Consider the following 19,688-nt stretch of genomic DNA (forward strand, 5'->3'; position numbering starts at 1 on the left):
AGCACCCCCAGCTCCATACAGACCTTTTCGAAGCCCCCTGAAAGTATCTGCAGGTGAATATTCAGGGTCAGTCTACACTAATATTTTAATATTTGCACAATCCCAACTTCATAAACTGCTACTTAAATATCAGCTTTGAAGTTTTAAAATACTGTCATTTTTGTTTGAGAATGCTCTAAAACAGCTTTATGAAGGGGCTTTTTTTTATTTGTTTGTTCATCCTTAAAAATCTGTTTTTCTTCATGTTTATATCGTGTGGTTTATATTTATAACTATTTGATTACCTACTGAGTCCAATAAACTAGAAGAATAGAATAGAATAGAATAGAATAGAATAGAATAGAATAGAATAGAATAGAATAGAATAGAATAGAATAGAATAGAATAGAATAGAATAGAATAGAATAGAATAGAATAGAATAGAATAGAATAGAATAGAAAAGAAATTAAACAAAATAAAACAGATAAGGAGGAAAAAATAAGCAACTATTTTACAGTGAAATAGTGCCTACTGCAGAATAGTTGTAAGAGAAAAGATATCTCACCATATGCTGAAACTGACTGCTAGTTTGAAATGTATACAGTATTTCAAACTTTGATGAAAAATAATTTGAGATTAAAGGCTTCGTATGAGAATTCAATTCAGTTGAGCAGTTATCAATGATTTCATTTTTGCTACTGAAATATATCAAAATAATTTTTGTTTGAAAGAAGAAAAGTGTATCATTTCAAAATAATACTGTTCCATAACAGCATGTATAAAAGTCTGTGCTTAAGATATTAGATTGCTTTCTTAAAGTTGATTTGAAACCAATGCACTGTTTGTGTACTGAACTACATAGATCCCTACCACCTTTTCATATTGATCTAACTAGGAATACTGAAAACACTAGGTTCAGAGCAGACATACATTAGTTGTCTTTTTAAAATTATTTATTTCAAAACAGATAGTTTTTCAATGAAGCAGGCCATAATCCTAATTACCTACAGTATTACTCAGCGGAGTAATCCTTACTTGTGTGATGATAGCATTAAAAGACATTAGTCCCAGAAACCCTTACAAATTAATTTCTGGTCCGAGTCAGAATTATTGTACTGACCATACTTTTTTTTTTTTTTTTCTACAACATTTAAGTTGGTCATGAAGATTCTAAAATATTATATCCTAGACTATAAATTATTACTTCTGCATTACTCTGCTTTCTCTTATTTGGTATAGACTTAGAATTGAATGCTCATATTTCCCAGCAACCAAACCAAACAAGGTAAATAAATGTGATATATTATTAGTACATCATCCCACCACTATGCATATGGTGCACATTAAGGTTGTATTCATTTACCATATGAATATAATTCCTTTTACCACATCAACTATTAGTTACAAGTTGTAAATATAGCATTGTTTTTCCTGGAACGTGAAGGTCTGCATTACATCATGAAGCACTAAATATCCTTATCCTTCTGGAGAATTTCATGCATATAGTTTTAGTGACACCTGAAGCTGGATACTGCCAAAAAAGCAGCATCAAAACTCTTCCTCTGTTTCAAGTCTCAGAATACATACTGCCTTCACTTGTGCCTGGATTGTGCCTCAAAACTTGCTTTACTATATCATTTGCAATTACTTACTCTGATTGTCAAATCTTGAAACACATTCTCCCTTTCCAGTTGAAAACAAGGATAATACAGATGCTGTACATAGTGTAGGGTATGCTTTTAGCCAGAACAAATAAATATTTACAGCACACAAATTTACATATTCATCAGAACCAAATCATACAACTGTTAAAATGGTTTGCTGAACCATCACAGAGTGCAATTGCAATTTCTGCTTGATGAAGACCTTGCCCTCATATCTATCTATAAAATTACTTTCTTGGCATTATATAAATACACAATTAGATTGCTTATACAGTATTACTGCAACTTCCCAGACATATCACAATTCATCCACCTGTTAAAACTCTTCTTTTTCCAGTTTAAATATTTGGAGGCTAGAACCATCAATTATATGTGATTTATAGACTATGTGGAAGAATGAGGCCTCAATCTCTTTGAGGTGTCAATGTGTTACAGTTTAAAAAAAAATGACAGTGGCCTTTTGTAGCTGTATAATTTAAGGCTCTGTTCTAGGTTCATGCTGATAGTCCCGGTGCTTGCTGCACTGGCTACAACAGTGCCCTGTGAAGACACAGGGAAATTGCAGGTCCAATTGGAGCATCAGGGCCTCTGTCCACTAAGCTTTCATGGGGCTTTCATAACTAACATCAAACAGCACAACAAATGTTTGGTAGAATATTTAGTGGTTGTTACCCTTTTCAAAACATACTTCAGATATTTTTATATACCTTGTGGGTCTTCCCTATGAAATAAGTTTTACTGAATTTACCTTGTAAGCATAGAAAAAGTTAACATTGTACTTGCTGAAATTCTAGTTAAAAAAAAAAAAAAAGTATTTCCTTTCTTTTTTATAGCCACGCTTAACAAAATACTTCTGATATGTTTCTATTTCAGTACATACATTAACCTTAAGTTCACATTGTATTTTCTTATTACAATGCTAATAAAAAGGTGAAAAAATATACTAACAATGAAATCCAAATGTTTTTTACACCAAATATGTCAAAATCCATATATTTTAAACATTTTACTAGGCAGTGCTTTGGAGAGAATCAGTCCCAAGATCAGCTTTCAACACAATGCCAGCAGATGGTGCTATAGGATTCTTGCTTTACATACAATATTAAGCGACTTTGTCCAGCCATTTTTGAGAAACAAAGAATATTTGTTATGTCCGCAGTTAAATAATGTTAAAATATTATTGAAGTATTTACTGCATTTTTATGAAGGAGGACACACAAAATAATATAATGCATATGGGTCAAAAAGTAAATGTGCTGTTGAACACAGAAATGAGCACATGCAGACTGTTTTTAAACTCTCAGTGCTGTACTATCATAGAGCAACTCTCTTTTCTTAACAGACTGACTGCAGTGAATGGCATTGATAGACTTACTAGCCGCCGCAGTTCCAAGCATATTTTAATGTTTGAAGGCTCTGCAGATTTTTAGCTATTACAGTGAACCACTGTTTGACAGAAATTAACAATATTAATAGAAGAATTTTCATTTATAACTAATGCAATTATAGATTTAAGGACATTTTGAAACCAAACTAGCTAGCAGGATACATGCAAAAGGGAAAATTGACAGGTATAATTTTTACAACTACTTCCCAAATACTTTTTTTTTTTTTTTTTAAGAAAAGACAATGTTATGTAAACTACTTCCCAAAATGTTTTTGTTTAGGAAATAATAGTTAAATTCTAAATAAATATTTATGCTATAAACATTATTTAAAATTTGGAATACCTTCTCTATTAACATGGGTTTTGAAACTGAAAACAAAGGTCTGTATGATGGAGAAACTTGGGAACCAAAATGTAGGTGTAATTCAAGATGAGGATAAGGATGGGGAAGGAGGTAAAGAGTTTTTTTTGCTACCGAGTTAACATCAGGCAGAACTACTTGCAATCTGTGTGACTTTTCACTGTATGCAAAGGCAAGCACATATGTAAATCTTCATAGCATTCAGGTTTATAGGATTAGTGTGTCTGAGTACACAGAAATTATTATCTATGACATTACTCCTATATCAACCAATGCAGAGATGCCCTTCAAGACATATTTTCAAAATTTAAATCACCTGCATTGTTCACAAGAAAAAATAATTATCAATGCCCTTCAAGACATATTTTCAAAATTCAAATCACCTGCATGGTTCACAAGAAAAAATAATTATCAAGCATTTATTAAAAGTTTGAATTTTCAAAATGAAAAATGTATATAGCAGTTGAAATACCGTTTTTTTCCTTTTGCTATAACTAATACAATTTAAGCTAATGAATTCTTTAGTCTCCAAACCATAGCTTTCATTTAATAATCATGTTAATTGAAAACTAGTCTTTCAGAAATTGAAATGCTGATTTAGCATTTCAAAAAAAGCATCTGTAAAAAAAAAAAAGGTTCTTTCAGAAGTAGCTTAGAGAGTAGCTAGACTGTTCTTTGGCAAGACAGGAAACTGGTGATTAAATGTTGAGTCCTTTGGGAGATTCTGTATTTTATGAATTGAAAAGATTATGTATTTTTAAAATCTATATTTAAGGAAGATATGCTACATGTTAACAACAGTAAAAGTGTTCAATGAATCCTCTCAATTAAATCTCTGTTAAATCCAGTAATTCTTTTTAAATATGAAATCACATGCTTACAATCCCACATGTGCCCTGCTACACAGCTACACTACTAAAAGCATTTAATTTCTCTAACACACTTCAGAAAACCTGAATATAATATCCTCTAAAAATATAAAACTACGCAATGAAAGCACCACCACAATCCTCATGATGCAAATGTGGTACATACAGAGAGTAACATTTTCTAGTTTTATGGGCTAACATAAAAGAGGTAATATAATTTGTTTTATTCACATATGTGTGGAAGATCAATGCAATAACTCAGAAGAGATCACATTAGTATTAGTGGTAGTAATACAGTTATACACTGAGTCTCTATATTTCATTAGTACCGGATACTTTTATTGGTTAACCCTTAATATCTTTAGGCAAAACAGATTTCTATATTAAATATATTTTTGGTTTTTAAAATAATTATGAACAAATCTGTAGAAATTTTAAAAGCAACAGAATAGTCGCATCATAGTCTATGGATATAGTGCAAGAATAACAGAAAAGCACTTTTATCTTCACCTCAGCTGTGAAAATGCTTACCATCTGATAAGCATAAACAAAATGAAGATTATTAAATTTACCACTGCACACCAAGAAAGTGCAGCCAAAGAAGACAATTGCAACGAAAAAAACACCTTTGAAAACATTTGATTGATAGATTGACGTTCACTATTCTGATTGGTCTCTACCTAGTGTGCAGAGGTGAGGAATCACTAAGAAGGCCGGAGGAAATGGGATATTCCAGCTAGTAAGACATTTGTTGGTAAAGTATTACAAGAAATTCTCTGTAGCAATTTTTTTGGTGACAATTTTTAACTTATAAGACATTACTAGAGATGACCTTCTAGATAAGATTATAACAAATAAAGCAAAACAGATCAAAAACTTGATGGTGAAAGGAGCTTACACAAAAAGATACGAGAACATTCAAGATGCTTTATAAGTGAAAAAACAAGGGCAACAAGATAATTTTTAAAGTATTTTGGTAAGAAAAGTTTCAACATATACAGAGCATTGCTCTGTAAGATCTCATGGGAAGTAAGTCTACAGAAAAAAAACAAAGATAAAGATAAAATGGATACTAGCAAGAACTTCTCTAATGTAAAAGAAGGGTAAGACAGACAAGACACCAGCTGGCATAACTGAAAGTTCTCCAGTGAAAAGGAAAAAAAGTCCTCCAAGAAAAAGTCAGGCAGAAAGATCAAAATAGGTGTACTGTTCTAAGAGATACGGTACGAGCAAGCAAGGACAAAAATGGGATAGCCAAGGAAAGATGAGGTACAACTAGCAATGACATCAGGAGTAACAGTCAGTCTGTAAACACAAAAAGAATGTTAGGATGTTCATGAGAAGTTGGTCCATTATTCAGTAAACAGCAAGCAAGCAATATCAATAGATGATGTCAGGCATTTCAAAGTATCTCAATAAAAGTCTTCAATGAGAAGGCGAGCTGCAGTCAGACAACGAACATAAGTAAAAGCAGCAATGAGAACTGTTGTCTCATTTCAGAGAATACCTAAAATGAGGTAAATGTTTGGAACTCAATTGGCCTGATTATAGTGATATGAGGATATCTTGAAAATGAAACTAAATAATCCCAGAGTTGTACCTGGGAGACTGGGCAAGGTTCTGAAAAAAAGAAAAAAGAAGAGTTAAAAAAAATAATATATATATATATATTGTGTTGTTTAAGAAATAGGCAAAGGAAGAAGTGAGAAATTAGACAGTTGTCTGCTTAATTCAATTAGAAAAATAAAAATACTGGCAGAACATTTATATATATAAACACACACAATTTCCTCGAGGAAAACAAGGAGAAGAGTAACAGCTGATTTGGATTTGTCATGAAAAAATCATGTCTAAGCTATTTTTTTTTCCTGCAATGGCAAGTAATCGGATTTGTGTTCAGGGAGATGCCACGTATTTTGACTTTAGTAAGGATTCTGGCAGTTTCACATGAGCAATTTCATATGGAAAATAGAGAAGCACATGTTTAGAAGATGGTACTATAGGCCAATTGGAAAGTTGTATTCCAAAAGCTATTCATTGTCAAAATGGTAAATATATCAATGAATATTCCTGGGCTGTGCAATGTTTAACATTTTCATTAATGACCGATTTCATAGAATAAGACTGCAAATTACATCTGCAGACATGAGTTGCTGCAAGGACAACATGAGAATTCTGAATGCATTTAAGAAATCAGAGAAACTGTCTAAAAATATATATAATTTGGGAAGGGTAAAAACAAGATTCCACAGTCAAACTGCACAGAGGAAGAGTAGCTAGGGATTCTTCAGAGAAGACTGAAACTTACATTGGCTCAAACACTTCAAACAAGAATTAACTTTTAAAGAATTAACAGTTGTGCTGTTTTGAAACAAACAGGTACCCCACACGGATGTGAGAAGTAGTGCTGTGGAAAACTGACTCTTTTCTACTTATTACTAGAAGGGCTTCAACTGCAATGTCTACTTTGAGAAAGACAGACAATTGAAGAGAAGAGGAACAACAACAACAAAAAAGAATCAGAGGTTTAGAGGAACATGATTTATGGCAAAAGCCAGAAAAAAATGGGTTAGTTAAGTCTGGAAGAAAAGATTTGTGGGTCATAGTAATCCAAATAAGTTGTTGTTGCACAGAAAGAATGAATCTGTTTTCTACACAAAGAATAAATATATGTGACAGAATTCAACTGAAACAAAATAAAATAAAACAAACCAACCAACCAAACAAAAAGAACCTGGACAGTAGTCTGAACACTGGGAAAAGATTTCTAATGATAGGGGTTTGGGGCCTGTAAAGCCCCAAAACACATCTGCCAAAGTTTTTACTAGCAGGTTGACAAACATCACTCAAGAATGGTTTTGATGTAGTTTTCCCAAAGCTTTCTCTGGGGAAACAGTGACCAAAGTTCCTGTCAGCTCTGCTTCCTATGTATCAGTCATTACAAAGTAAAATGCAATCCCTCAACCTAGGAAATGTCCAAACACTGAGTTGCCACTTGAGCTTCAAAGAGAGAGTAGGATCTGAAAGTGATGCAGACCATTTGTATGCAAATGAATTCTCTCATCTTTTTCCCTCCCTGCCACCCCCCACTTCTCGCTTCCCCTCCATCCCATTGCACTAGGCTGGCCAAGTGCAAAACCTCGCATGCTTCTGCAAGTGCACCGCCCTCTCTGAGTACCCTCTGCACATAATACCACCTTATTCGGGAATGTTATGAGTCCTGAAACATTATGTCACGTCCCCAAGTGGTACTGTGCTATTAGATCTGAGTCTCTACATATGCAAAAGCCAACCTTGTGACAGAGATCACACATGGGCTTCAAGGGGTACTAAGGGGAGGGTTTGCATCCTCTCCCTCCTGCCTCCCCCACCTCCCAAAGCCAGCCGCATGCCAAGCAGAGAAATATAAAAGGCCCTTATGCTATCCAAAGTGACTTCACATCTCCACAGTAAATTATGCTAATTAATGTGAACTTAACATGGCTCAGGGCTTTTCTAAAGGATACAACTATTTCAGATACTTTGCTCTGTTCTTAATTATTTCTAGGCTTGGTCAGAAATTGTCCACAAAAACATTTCTGCAACAGAAAATGCCTGTGCACCGAAGTGAAGTACTGCCATGTTTCCACATTTTCCAAAACAATTTATTTAGAAAGAATAAACCCTACATTTGATCAAAGAGCATGGTGGAGTATTTTTTGAATTTCAGGTTTTAATTTGAGAAGAAGGAAAAAAGGACTTAACCTAAATGTAATCAAGCTGTTTGGTGAAGAATAAAAATAGTTTCCAGCAGATGTGTCCCATGTAGGAATTTGTATCTTTGATATTTAAATTCATCAAATTTGGCTTAAATTGATCAATGCAATCGAGAGGTATATAAAGTAAGCAGACGGTGAGACTGCGTATCATTTCTTTAAGAGGTCAGCTTAAAAGTTAAAAATTAAAGAATGTAAATAATGACTATTTCAGTAACATATTTCTTCTGTTAAACCAAAAATGTAAAGAATTTTCCATACAGTCCAGTTGGCCAGAAAATTGTCCTTGATAAAGAATATAAAACAAAACACTTATTTATCACGTATGGCATAGCCCACCTGGCTTGTCAGCTTGAGTTAAGTAACATTCTAAAACACGAATACATGCAGCCAGAGATCAAGAGCTCAGTGCTTCCTAAAGTAATGAACCCAGATAAAGGCACTGAAATAAAATGTAACTGGTTGTACTAGTGGGTGCCCAATGGGATAATATTTAGGGTAACTTGGTCATACTGGTCTGCTGACTGATATATATCAGAGGCACCAGGAACTATGAAAGAAGGAAAGAAATGTTCCTGGTTTAGATTATTTTGCTCAAACCTCTCTAGCTTCATGATTTGGCTACAATCATGGCTATTTAGATGCCTGTTGCCGTGAAGTCATTTTTAAGATAGAAATTAGAGATAATTGAATAAAGAAAAAATATGAAAGTATCAACTCTGAGAGTATCTAAAATTACAATGAATAAAGATCATTTAAAGCATGAATAAAATATACATCAAGGTAAAAAAAAATCATAAGCTTGAAACACAAAGAAACAACATCAGACAAGTTAAATAGTATCCCACAAGTGGATCAAAGATACAGTTGCAGTAACGGAGCTCAAATCCCAACAAATCTACTGGTGCTTTCATTTCTGACAAAATCAGAACTAAGCAGAAACAGCTCTTTTTATTTGCGTTTTCAAAAAAAAATTATTTGATTTTGATTGAACAGAGACGCCTATAGAAAGCTATTTCTGGGAAAAATTAAATCCCCAGATTACCATCTCTTTGAAGCAGAAACTGTCTTTTGCTATACACTTCTAGGCCAATGTATAGTGCCATGAGATTCCAATTCATTACAAAGCTTTCCAGGCATGCATGCTACATCCCAAAAATAAAAAATAAAAAAATACTATTCATAGGAACCATTGTATCTCCCTTAAAGTGCAAGTTTAGTAGGACTAGGAATTACAAACAAAGAGAATCATCAGTAGTTAAAATAATCTAGCATAAAGTTTGATTAACTTTGAAAACTGCAAAATTTTAGTATCGTAGACATTTGCATTAGAGAAGATGGTCAATGGATTAAAACAAAACATACAGACCTACTCTAGTCGTACACTACCAGCTACAAAATCTCAGCATGTGATCTGCCAAGGTCATAAAGGAGCCCATAGCCTCAAAGCCTTGTTCACAAAAGAGGCAAGTCTCAAATGCTGTGGCAAGTACTCAACAAGAACTTCTCAGGACAGGCCTAGAAATTGTGAAGATGGGCTGTTCTTGCAAGCCTTGAAAACAGTGTAAGGAGACACCTACAGATGTTCACTCCTTCATCTAGGAGTATCTCGAGTTTTCTTCTCAAAAGGACAGCCTTTCCCTTTAGGATTTACAAGCTTATTTGACTAATCTGTCAAGGTCTTAAGTTCCTTTCACAGACTTTTGGGAGTTTTCAGGTTTACAAGCTCTGCAAAAATAGTGCAAAGTTTGCATTTTCTTTAAATTGACAGATTGCAAAATACATACATATAAAGTATGTGCAGAGATTTTGTTCCTCAACCAACGCCATATTTATTTAACAATGCTCATAAAATTATGCTAGCCCTGTTCAAAAGGTCCCATCCCTTGAATCAGACTGTTGGAGGAATAATTCTGATAGATTGCTTACATACTCTGCCTGAAGTTCCTGCAATTTCATGACCAGAACCTTGTCATTCAGAAATCTTGTGCAATTTTTGAATAGTTCTCAAATGCACAACGAACATCAAACAATTTACATGTTAGTCAGAGATTCGTTCCAATATTAAACAATTGTGCTTCTTCAGACTAGTTCACAGGATGCAGTGTCAATTGAACCATCTCCCTCTCTTTTTCTTTTCTTTTCCCAAATTCAAATAAATCCAGTTGGGTAATAGACTGAGCATGAAACACACTACCAAACTGAATAACTTGGAGGATGCTGGATATTGTTGACATTATATGAAATCATAAGCTAGTTGTAACTGCAGTATATGCCAGATGTAACAGTACTTCTTGTTCTCCAGATGTCCATTTTGTCTTTTGCAGACAGAAGGTAAGTTCTTACCAGTCAGAGAAGACTGAGTGAATGGCAGAAAACACTCTTCTGAAGAAAGACAGAATATACTGCTTCTCACCCCTTTCTATTCAGGCCATTTTCTTTTTGGCTGAACAAGGAGAACAGAACCATTATTTGGCCATGATGTCCCCCTCTACTCTCACAGGTAAGTTCTCACCAACCATCTAAAAAGCCTGAACTCTGTGAGCTGTGAACTGTCTCTTTCAGGATTTTTCTCAAGCTATATGTCTGCCTTCTTCTTTGTTTTGGGAATCAGAAATTATTTTTTGTAAGGAGTAAAACTGGCATAATTACAAGATCACTTTCTACCTTGTCTAGTATATAATGCAGGCACAGTTACATTGAACAGTCATGTAGTTTCATTATTTTCCACAGGAAATGATGAGTTAAAAGACTGAATTTCCTTAAGTAAAAAGACTTGAGATTCCTTGGGAAATGGAGGAAGATGGAAGAGATCAAAATCTTTGGGAAGTGTGAAGTGAATTTGGTTGAGGAGCGATTTAAACTGAATTAGGTGGAAGCAGCATTACTCTGACTTATTAGTTTGATTATATGGTTTGAGCCTAGTTGCTTGCACTGGAACCAATTAAAATGCCTAGTACATGACAGCAAGGATTAGGCTCGTAGCGCTCTACCAAAGTGTGAAATAAGTTTTTGCCTGTTTCTTTAATCCTTCCCATGTGCCTCCCCTTCTTTCACCTAAATATCCAGCTCAGGCCATTACACATCTCATTACAATGACCACGGTCTAAGTTAAAATGCAGTATTTGCATAGCTCTATTGATAGCTGAGATACCACTATGAGAACCTATGAGCATCAGATTACAGTTGCATAGAATACAGTCTGCATTGGAGTGATGTATCATTTGTTTGTTTGTTTTAAACAATCCAAATGCAGGTCTGTCATGAAATCATCACGTGGAGAGAAAAAGATCTATCCAGATTGAAAAGGAATTACACTAGTTCCTTTCTCTCCCTCCCAGAGCCACTCCTCCCCATTTGAATGAGTCACAAGACCAAGAATGTATTTGTAATGTTCAGCATCGCTTAACTTTAAAAATTTCTACTCATGCTGCAAAACAAGCACTGTTTATACTCAACTTTTTAAACTAGAACTGACCACAACTACAAAAAGGAAACACTGTATTTTGACATCAGCGTTTCCTAAAACTTTGTTTCACAAGATGTTCATCCAAGTCATTTTCAGACAACTTCCTTATAAAACAGGTTTTGCTTACCTCTTGGATTATCACCAATGATGTTAGTTTTGCCATTCCAGTACCAAAGCAGCAGTGTTGCATCACGTGATCCTGACAGAATATAACAATTTCCTCCAATATAGGATTCAGAACGAGCAAGACAGGTTACAACATCCCAGTGGCCAAATATTACTTGTATCAGTCTCCCTGAAACAAATAAAATCCATTGTTTTAAAAGGACACTTGAATGCTTTGCCAGGCACATTATATACATCACAAAATGTTTTAGAAATATTTTGTGTATAAAAATAGGTTCAAAGAAAAACTATAGTGGATAGTAGTACTCTTTTTCATAACTTGATGGAAACATTTTAAAAGTGCATTAGTCTATATACAAGCTGTAAAAAAAAAAAAGGCTTCAGTCCATAAAGATCATATTTAATTCAAAGGCCGATCATGCCATGGTTTTTCTTTAAGTTAAGTTTACAAGAAAATGACAGGAAAAATACAAATATGATGATGATGTGGGAAATGGAAGCAGAAGATGCTACAGAACATTTAGGATCCATAAGAAATTGGTAGTATGAGAATTGCCTACAAATTATAGCATATTCAGCTATTGAACATATCCTTAAACAGAAAAAAAAAGAGATTCAGTTAAAAAAATTTACACTTATTTCAACCAACATCCTTCCCTTTTAAAAAATTCTGTAACATCCACAAAATCTCTGAAGACAAATGCAGAAAAAAAAAAAGATAACGACACTTATCTATTCATATAGGACAAACATGTTGGCCCTTGTCAGGCACATATAATGTTAAAAGGAAAGGAAATCTCAGGCAGTTAAAAATGTGTCCTTCAGGAGTCTACATACACATGAACATCACAATTACTCTTTAACGTTAACTAAACTGGACAATATTTTCAGATAAAAACGTAAATTTGGATGCTCATGTAAAGCGGATTTGCATGTGGAAGGGTGAACATGTGTAAGGTCGACATTGGAGATCTCTGCCAGACCACCCTGCCAGAGGGAGAACAAACAGGTGGGGAAAGCTCCGTCTTCAGCAATCTGGCTGAAGACAAAGAGATCACTTGCCAGAGACTGGCTCCTACACAGCAAACACTTCAGGGGCCTCACTGGTTTCTGGATCTGTCAGCAGCGTTTATGGTTCTATGAAATGAGAGTGTGAGCACTAAAATCCGTCTCACTGGATATGCTGAAGCCTGACAATTGCAGATCTTGTTGGGAAAGGACAAAAGATACACCCACACATGCTTCGTATGAGCCTGCTTGGCCCATTGAGGTAACTTGGGCTAGGCCAAATTCTGCATCCAATGACAAAAGGGAATGTGATGCCACTAACAAGTAACATGGGTTTTCTCAGCCTTAATGACCATGCATCCATTTGTGTTCTGAACTTAGTAAAGAATTCGGAAGAACAGAAGGGATAAAAGAAATCCTGCTTTGGCAGAATCAATGATATATGAAAAAAAAAGGGGGGGGAGGAAGGGGGGGGAGGATTTCAGTACTACTGTACTTGAATTAAAATGCTCTGAAAAGTGTTTAAAAATAATAACTAGTAATGTGACAAGTAGCAACACAAATTAGTGTTGGGACTCAAATTAGGCATGTCTCAATAACATCTTGTGGTTCATGAATTAACAAAAGCTGGTCAATCATATAGTATAGGTAGTGGGAAGCATTCATAGCTCTTTCTACACACTACAAGGGCATTGTATTCATAACTAATAACTACATAACACTTAATAATGAATAGTAACAAAAGACCTAAGTGAGAACAAGGATGTCAATAGCCTGATTTATAACAGAAGATCAAAAAGTTAATTGCATTAAAGTGGAGAAAACCAGCAAAAGCAAGAGATAGGTATGAGTATCTTCCAAAAGGAGGATTATTTACATTGGTACATGAAGAGAAAACAGAATAGCATGATATAATTTAAAGGAAATTTAATTTAAAGGAAACTTATACATAGGATTTAAAATGAAACACTGGCTAAACTCGGAAGTTAAGTAGAATTCTCCAAGAGAAATTGTGAAATGAGGTATTATCTCATGAGCATGTTCAGACTGGAAGGGACAAAACCCATGAAGGCATACCTACAGTACAGATCTACCTTCTGTCTCTAAGGAGAGGGATCAAGTAGGTCTTTCTATCACTAACCTCTGTAAGTCTATAACAGCACTCTATAGCAGTCACCTCTGTATAACAAGGCTTTGCTTTGGGCCAACGAGTCACTTGAGTGTCTCACATGCTGACCAGTCAACAGATTTGGTCAGAAGAAATTACTGAACTTCAGAGCTGAGAAGGGAGCAATGAAACACTCGCAGGCAACATAACCTCCTTTTGGCAACACACAAGAACATCTTAAAAAGTGTATGTTTTTCCTTGAAAATTCAAGTTGGCAATTACCTGGTTTAGATTTGAAAGTAATTTAGCTATATGACATATTTTTCAGTTATATACCCTTAGGTATTCAAATACCTGAGGTGATTTATGCTCTTAGAACACAAGTTTATGTTATAAACATTGCTGAGTTATAGAGATTTCTCTTTCAATTATACTCTATGTTTATAGGTTCTGTTCTTGAAAACAAACATTTTTCAAGGCTATTTGTTTGACAGTTGTTCATGTAGTTGTACTTGCTAGTTTTACTTTGTTATCATGGAGCCAAGGTTCAGTCAATTCCATCAAAATTATCAAAGTAAGAAATACACTTTTGTTTGTTTTCTTCTTCATATTAGTAAAAAAAAAAATCATTAATCTCGTAAGAGTTCCTCAACTTTCTTATTTCTTTCCTTTAATATGAGTTGTCCTCTCTATACAGTAATATCAAACATTACCATACTCACTCAGATATCCCTTTTTGACAGAACAAATTTTCTAGTTAATGTTTTATTTGACAGCTGTGCTACAAATAATTAAAATAAAAATAAGACTCAAGTCTCTGCACTACTGAATCTCAAAAGCTGTCTAGAAATCATTAGCACTGCTGGAGGAAGGTTTTATTGTGCTTCTGCTGTGCTAGCTGTGCTGAGAACCCATGATTTATGTTAAAAGTATTTCCTGCTAAAAACAACCCCCCCAAAATCTAATAGGAGAAAGGTCCTCTTTTCCTGTAAGAGCTAAAATATAATTAAATTCAACTCTTGTGATAACTTGCTAATATGTTTTACTGATCATATCACCTTTCTCCCTTGCTGTTCTGCTGATTTCAGAGTAAGCATTTCACTGCTCTATTCTCATTTTAATTCCAAGCAAAATAAACTACAACTGAATTTACGTGATTTAAGCTAGAGCTAGAGTTGCTATATAGACAAACAGGAGACACACAAAAGACAACTTTTTTGCAACCTTTTTGACAACTGTGCTTTGCTTTATATCATAATTAGTTATGCTAGTATCAAGGTGCCTAGCATATCTGACTTACACACAGAGGGCATAACTTAATGAAGTATGCATAGTTAAGACTGATACAGGTGAAATAATATAGCTTCCTTCCATAGATATAAGATAAAATAAATCCTCCAACATCAAAAGAAAGCTATCTGTTCATATAAATCAAGGATATACACTATTTATTGTAGTTAACTAAATTTTCTGGAGATCTTTAAATTCACAGGTTTCACAAAAATTTATTTTCATCAGTGAGAAAATTAAACTAAAACAGGTCTAACCAGATGTCTGTATAATGAATTGTAGCCAGTCAACATAAAGGAAATGGAACTTCTCATTTATACTTAAGGTTTTAAGAGTGCAAAAATGACAGATATGCTGTACTGCTAAAATATGCCATGAGATTTAGTCTTAACAGATTTGCATAAAAGACCATCCTGTTTTGTAAAATATTTTGGTTTGCCAAGTGTGAAAAACTCCATTAACTAATGTATTTAAGAAATGATGACAAACACGTAGGATATTCCCTGCAGATTAATAACTTATTGGAAAGCTTGATGGCACACACACACACACATATTAACCACACCGGGTCATTAATCCCAAAGAAGTACCTTGCAGTGAGGTCGCTATTCCCATTATAAGATAATGAAAGGGAAAAAATCATATTTATTTTTTTCTGGGGGCTCCATAGCATTTAAATTCCCGCAGCTCTTTCACTCAAGGATTCTTTTCTATTTAGCATGATACATGTGTGACTTCAACTGTTTGGATACATGCCGGTTGACAGACTAATTTTACTGCTACCCATTACTTTGATCAGCTTATGTTATACAAAAGAATTCAGTAGCTCCAGATCAATTTTTCTAGTATACCATAGCTTTCAAAGGTTTTCATGAGTATTCCTTTGCCAGATTTCAAGACTTCATTTTCGAACTTAAGGTAGAAGGGTTTGTACTTGTTCTGTGATGCTTGCCTGTATTTCCTTAAAGAAAATCTCTGGTGCTTAAAGCCAACCAGAGTTAAATTCAAGTAAGTGCTTTAAGTACAGTTAATTCTCCTCATACACCAACCTTCACAAAAACCCATTAGAGGCATTTACTTGTGAAACTACAGTGTAACAGCAGGCACGCCTCTCACACAGTCATATGGATTTGAAGTGTGATGCTATGGCTAAATAAGAGCTCCTTGTCTTATGTCTGCCATCATTCAAAAAAACAAAAACAAACAAACAACAACAACAAAAAACACGATGGTATACAATACACAGTAGAGGCAGAAAGAAAAGATCTGACAAATATTTATCAGTAGGTGAATAAACACACTCTACTCTCTCCTCCCACCCCCTCTCACCCTCCCCATTCTTTCTTTATTTGAAACAGCAGGATGATGATGAACAGAAAATCATTCAGGCTATTCCCATATTTTAAAAATACATTACCTGAATCAGTAGAATAAACTCGGAAACTCTTGTCCCAGAAGCCACAGACCAAGATGTAACGATTATCAGAGGTGATGACAAAACACTGGGAATGTACCTGAATGCTTTGGTCTAAAAGGTCAGTGATTTGCCTTCTGTGCATACCTGTATTGCTGGCTGAACAGAAAGACACAGAAATCAAGAAATTTCAGCATCCACGTACAAAGAACAAAAGCACATTTTAGAATCTTTATGCTCACACCGAAACTATTTCTTACTGCTGTTACTTGTTTTTGTGGCAGGGATATTTTCTTTCTGTTTTTACTATAAAATACTAATTACACTTCTGGGAACAATGATAATTCCTAGTACTATATATTCTAAAATAGAGGAAATCCTTTCTTTAAATAAAATGTAACTGACAAATATAAATGAAAGACTCCAAAAATGAAAAATATATAAAAATGTAATAAGCTTCCCACCCCAAAATTTCTAGCATAGGAAATTAAAAATGTGTATGTACAGTGCTATATAGTGGCTCCAATGCAGCAAAGAACAGACTTATGATTTTAAAACTGTATACAAGTAGTGTTTCATTGCAAGCATTGTAATTTAAAAAGAATAACAGCAACAAATATTACTACCAGGCTCTTACAGAGCACTTCACACATTTTGAGCACTGCACAAAAATTAATGAGCTCATATCCACAACCTGCTTTAGAGCTGAGAAATAATATTTATCCTACTTTGGTCACCTGCTGTGTTTTTTGTTTTTTTCCATGTAATCTTGTATTGTGAACCAACAGAATAGACAGTAATAAAGGAACATATTTTTGTATTATATTTTGTCTTATTAATTGACGCATTTATGTATGTTTATATAGGTCCCAATAGGTATGTACCATGAAAATCCTACTCTGTAAGGAGAACTTTTAATATGCTTTGTTTTTGAGGGAACCTGGCCCCCATCCCAGGTAAGTAAGTTCTCCTTAGCCTGGGTTTGTCTGCCAACTGCTCGAAGCATGATCACTTCCATTCCAGGTGGACTGTGGGCCCTGTCTCTGTACTGGTCCAGTGTTCTTCTCGACAATTTGTTCTTAATCTTCTTTCTATTTTCAGAGGCTAACCATCCCCTAAGCTTTGCGCTTATTCCATTTACTCTCTATCAAAACCTTAACTTATTTATGCTTTCATTATGTATAAAATGTTGATACTGTGTTGTCCATCTTGGTAGCAAATAATTCTGTAAGGTACTGTTACTTGCTGTGCAGGTAACACTTAACACGGCATTGATCACTGCAGGGACCACTTAAAGAGCAACAACAGTGCTTAATAAAAGCACAGTGAAGCGCTCTTTATTACTGTGACAAAATAATGGCAAATGAAACCAAAGAAACGTTCAGATCAATGTATTCAGTATAGTTAAGACTTTGAAGACTTTCCACCTAAAAAAAGAGGTCTATAATCTACATCATTTCAGACGTTACTGTTTTATATCTTCCTGTGCAACTGGAAAATTAGGAAAGCATGAATTCCTCCTTATGACTAAGACAGCAACAAGATTCCTGCTATAACCATAAAAGTGTAATTTTGTAGTCCTCTTAGGTGCCATTTCTAGGTAAATGTGTCTAGCCACAATTAAGAACCTTTAATATTATCTACATAATTACTTGCTTGTACCCAATGATGCTACTTAACAGTGACAAAGAAACCTTTAAACCTTTTAAACTATGTCCACTGTAATCACAAGGCTGACTTGAGATCTATTGTATGAAGAGAATTTAAAACATTTTTCAGAACCCAGAATGTTAATTTTAAAGGTGTTTACACCAAAGAAAAGTATATTTTAAAGTAAAGATATGCCTAAAAATGGTATTTTAATCTTGAAAATTGTGAAAAATGCAAATGATAATAAGAAATTCGTTCTTCACAAAGGGTAGAAAAATCATCAGGCTCAGTGTGATTTGTTGTCTGGTTTGGATTTTTTTACTGTGATATTTGTTGTTAAGATCTATTTGATTGCAGGCTTTAAAGAAGAATACACATTTCCTGCTCTAAACATTTTTTTGGATGAAATCTATTTCAAGAAGGAAAACAGAGTTACAGCACATGTTTTACTCATTATAAATTATAATTACTCCATTATTCAGAGGGAATTGATTTCAAAAAATTTTTGGAAAACATTTCAATTTTATCAGCTCTGTAAAATGGTTTAATATGCCCAGAGTGTTCCTGACTTAATTATCATAGAGCTTATCTAGCAAAATGGCTACACAGCAACAGTCTATATCTATAGACCAATACTATGCAGTTCCTACTGATGTGTATACTTGTTTTTGAAATTAATTCTCACTGGCTGACAAAACTCTCATTCCACCCTATCTAAAGAAGTTCATTTTTGTTCTGTTCCATGCTTTTATATTTGTTTGCTTTAGTTCTTTTTCACTTAAATTACCATTAACAGTTTAAAAAACAGAGCTAAGTTTGTACTGTAATATAATTGGGGGGAAAAAAAGAAAAAATCTCTTTTTTTTCTCCTGTGAACTGTTGTGCAATTGTTTATATTTGGGAGCTAGGTTGTAAAGACTTTTCGGGTGTTGATCACGTTGAAGGCTCCATTTGCCAGGCTACATGCTCCCAAGTTACAGTCAAGGATACACTCCCGAAAGTATGGGGCTGCTATGAAAGAACTGACCAAACTCTAACCATGCTAATAGAAAAATCAGCTCTATATAAACTAATAAACCTCTATAATAAAAAGTCATGAATTGAATCTATTACACTGAGTCATTAAATAGAAGTTAGACATTCCTCCACCCCTTTTTAATAAAAGAAAAACATACACAAATTTAACTAGTGATGGTGATCAAAAGATGCAATACCCTTGAAAAATGAATACTAATATCTCAATACTAAAACTGAGTGGGCAATATATTTCAACTTTGAAACCGCTTTGCAATTACACATTAATCCCCTCTGCCTGAACAGCAGGTCTATGAAGAAAGGATTGATCTCCTTTAATGATGAAACCCTGGCACCATGGTTTTATTTTTCACAACACGGTGCAGTTAAGAACCCCACTGTTATTATGAAAATTTCCTCAGCAAAGGAGCTCCATCACATTACCAGTGCACCAATTCATCATAACGTGCCTCGCTCCTGCTCATCAACAAGTCTGAGTGATGAAAAGATCCAATATTATCCTGACAGTACTTCATGCACATTCTCAATCACACATTATTACAGCATCCATATTAATTTTCACTGACACGCGT

The 19,688-nt window shown here is 34.5% G+C and overlaps 1 protein-coding gene across 4 annotated transcripts in view; it reads right to left on the bottom strand.

The window, feature by feature from the left end:
* Positions 1-19,688, bottom strand: part of LRBA (LPS responsive beige-like anchor protein) — a 397,410-nt gene that overhangs the window by 17,429 nt on the left and 360,293 nt on the right. For all 4 annotated transcript variants that reach the window (XM_066996727.1, XM_066996728.1, XM_066996726.1 and 1 more), the window contains 2 exons: positions 16,435-16,590; positions 11,613-11,780 (listed from right to left, as the gene is read on the bottom strand). In XM_066996727.1, coding sequence (XP_066852828.1) covers positions 11,613-11,780; positions 16,435-16,590 — 324 coding nt within the window. The remainder of the gene's footprint in view (positions 1-11,612; positions 11,781-16,434; positions 16,591-19,688) is intronic.

Source organism: Anser cygnoides, chromosome 4 (genome assembly GCF_040182565.1).
Source record: "Anser cygnoides isolate HZ-2024a breed goose chromosome 4, Taihu_goose_T2T_genome, whole genome shotgun sequence".
In the NCBI taxonomy this organism is placed as follows: Eukaryota; Metazoa; Chordata; class Aves; order Anseriformes; family Anatidae; genus Anser; species Anser cygnoides.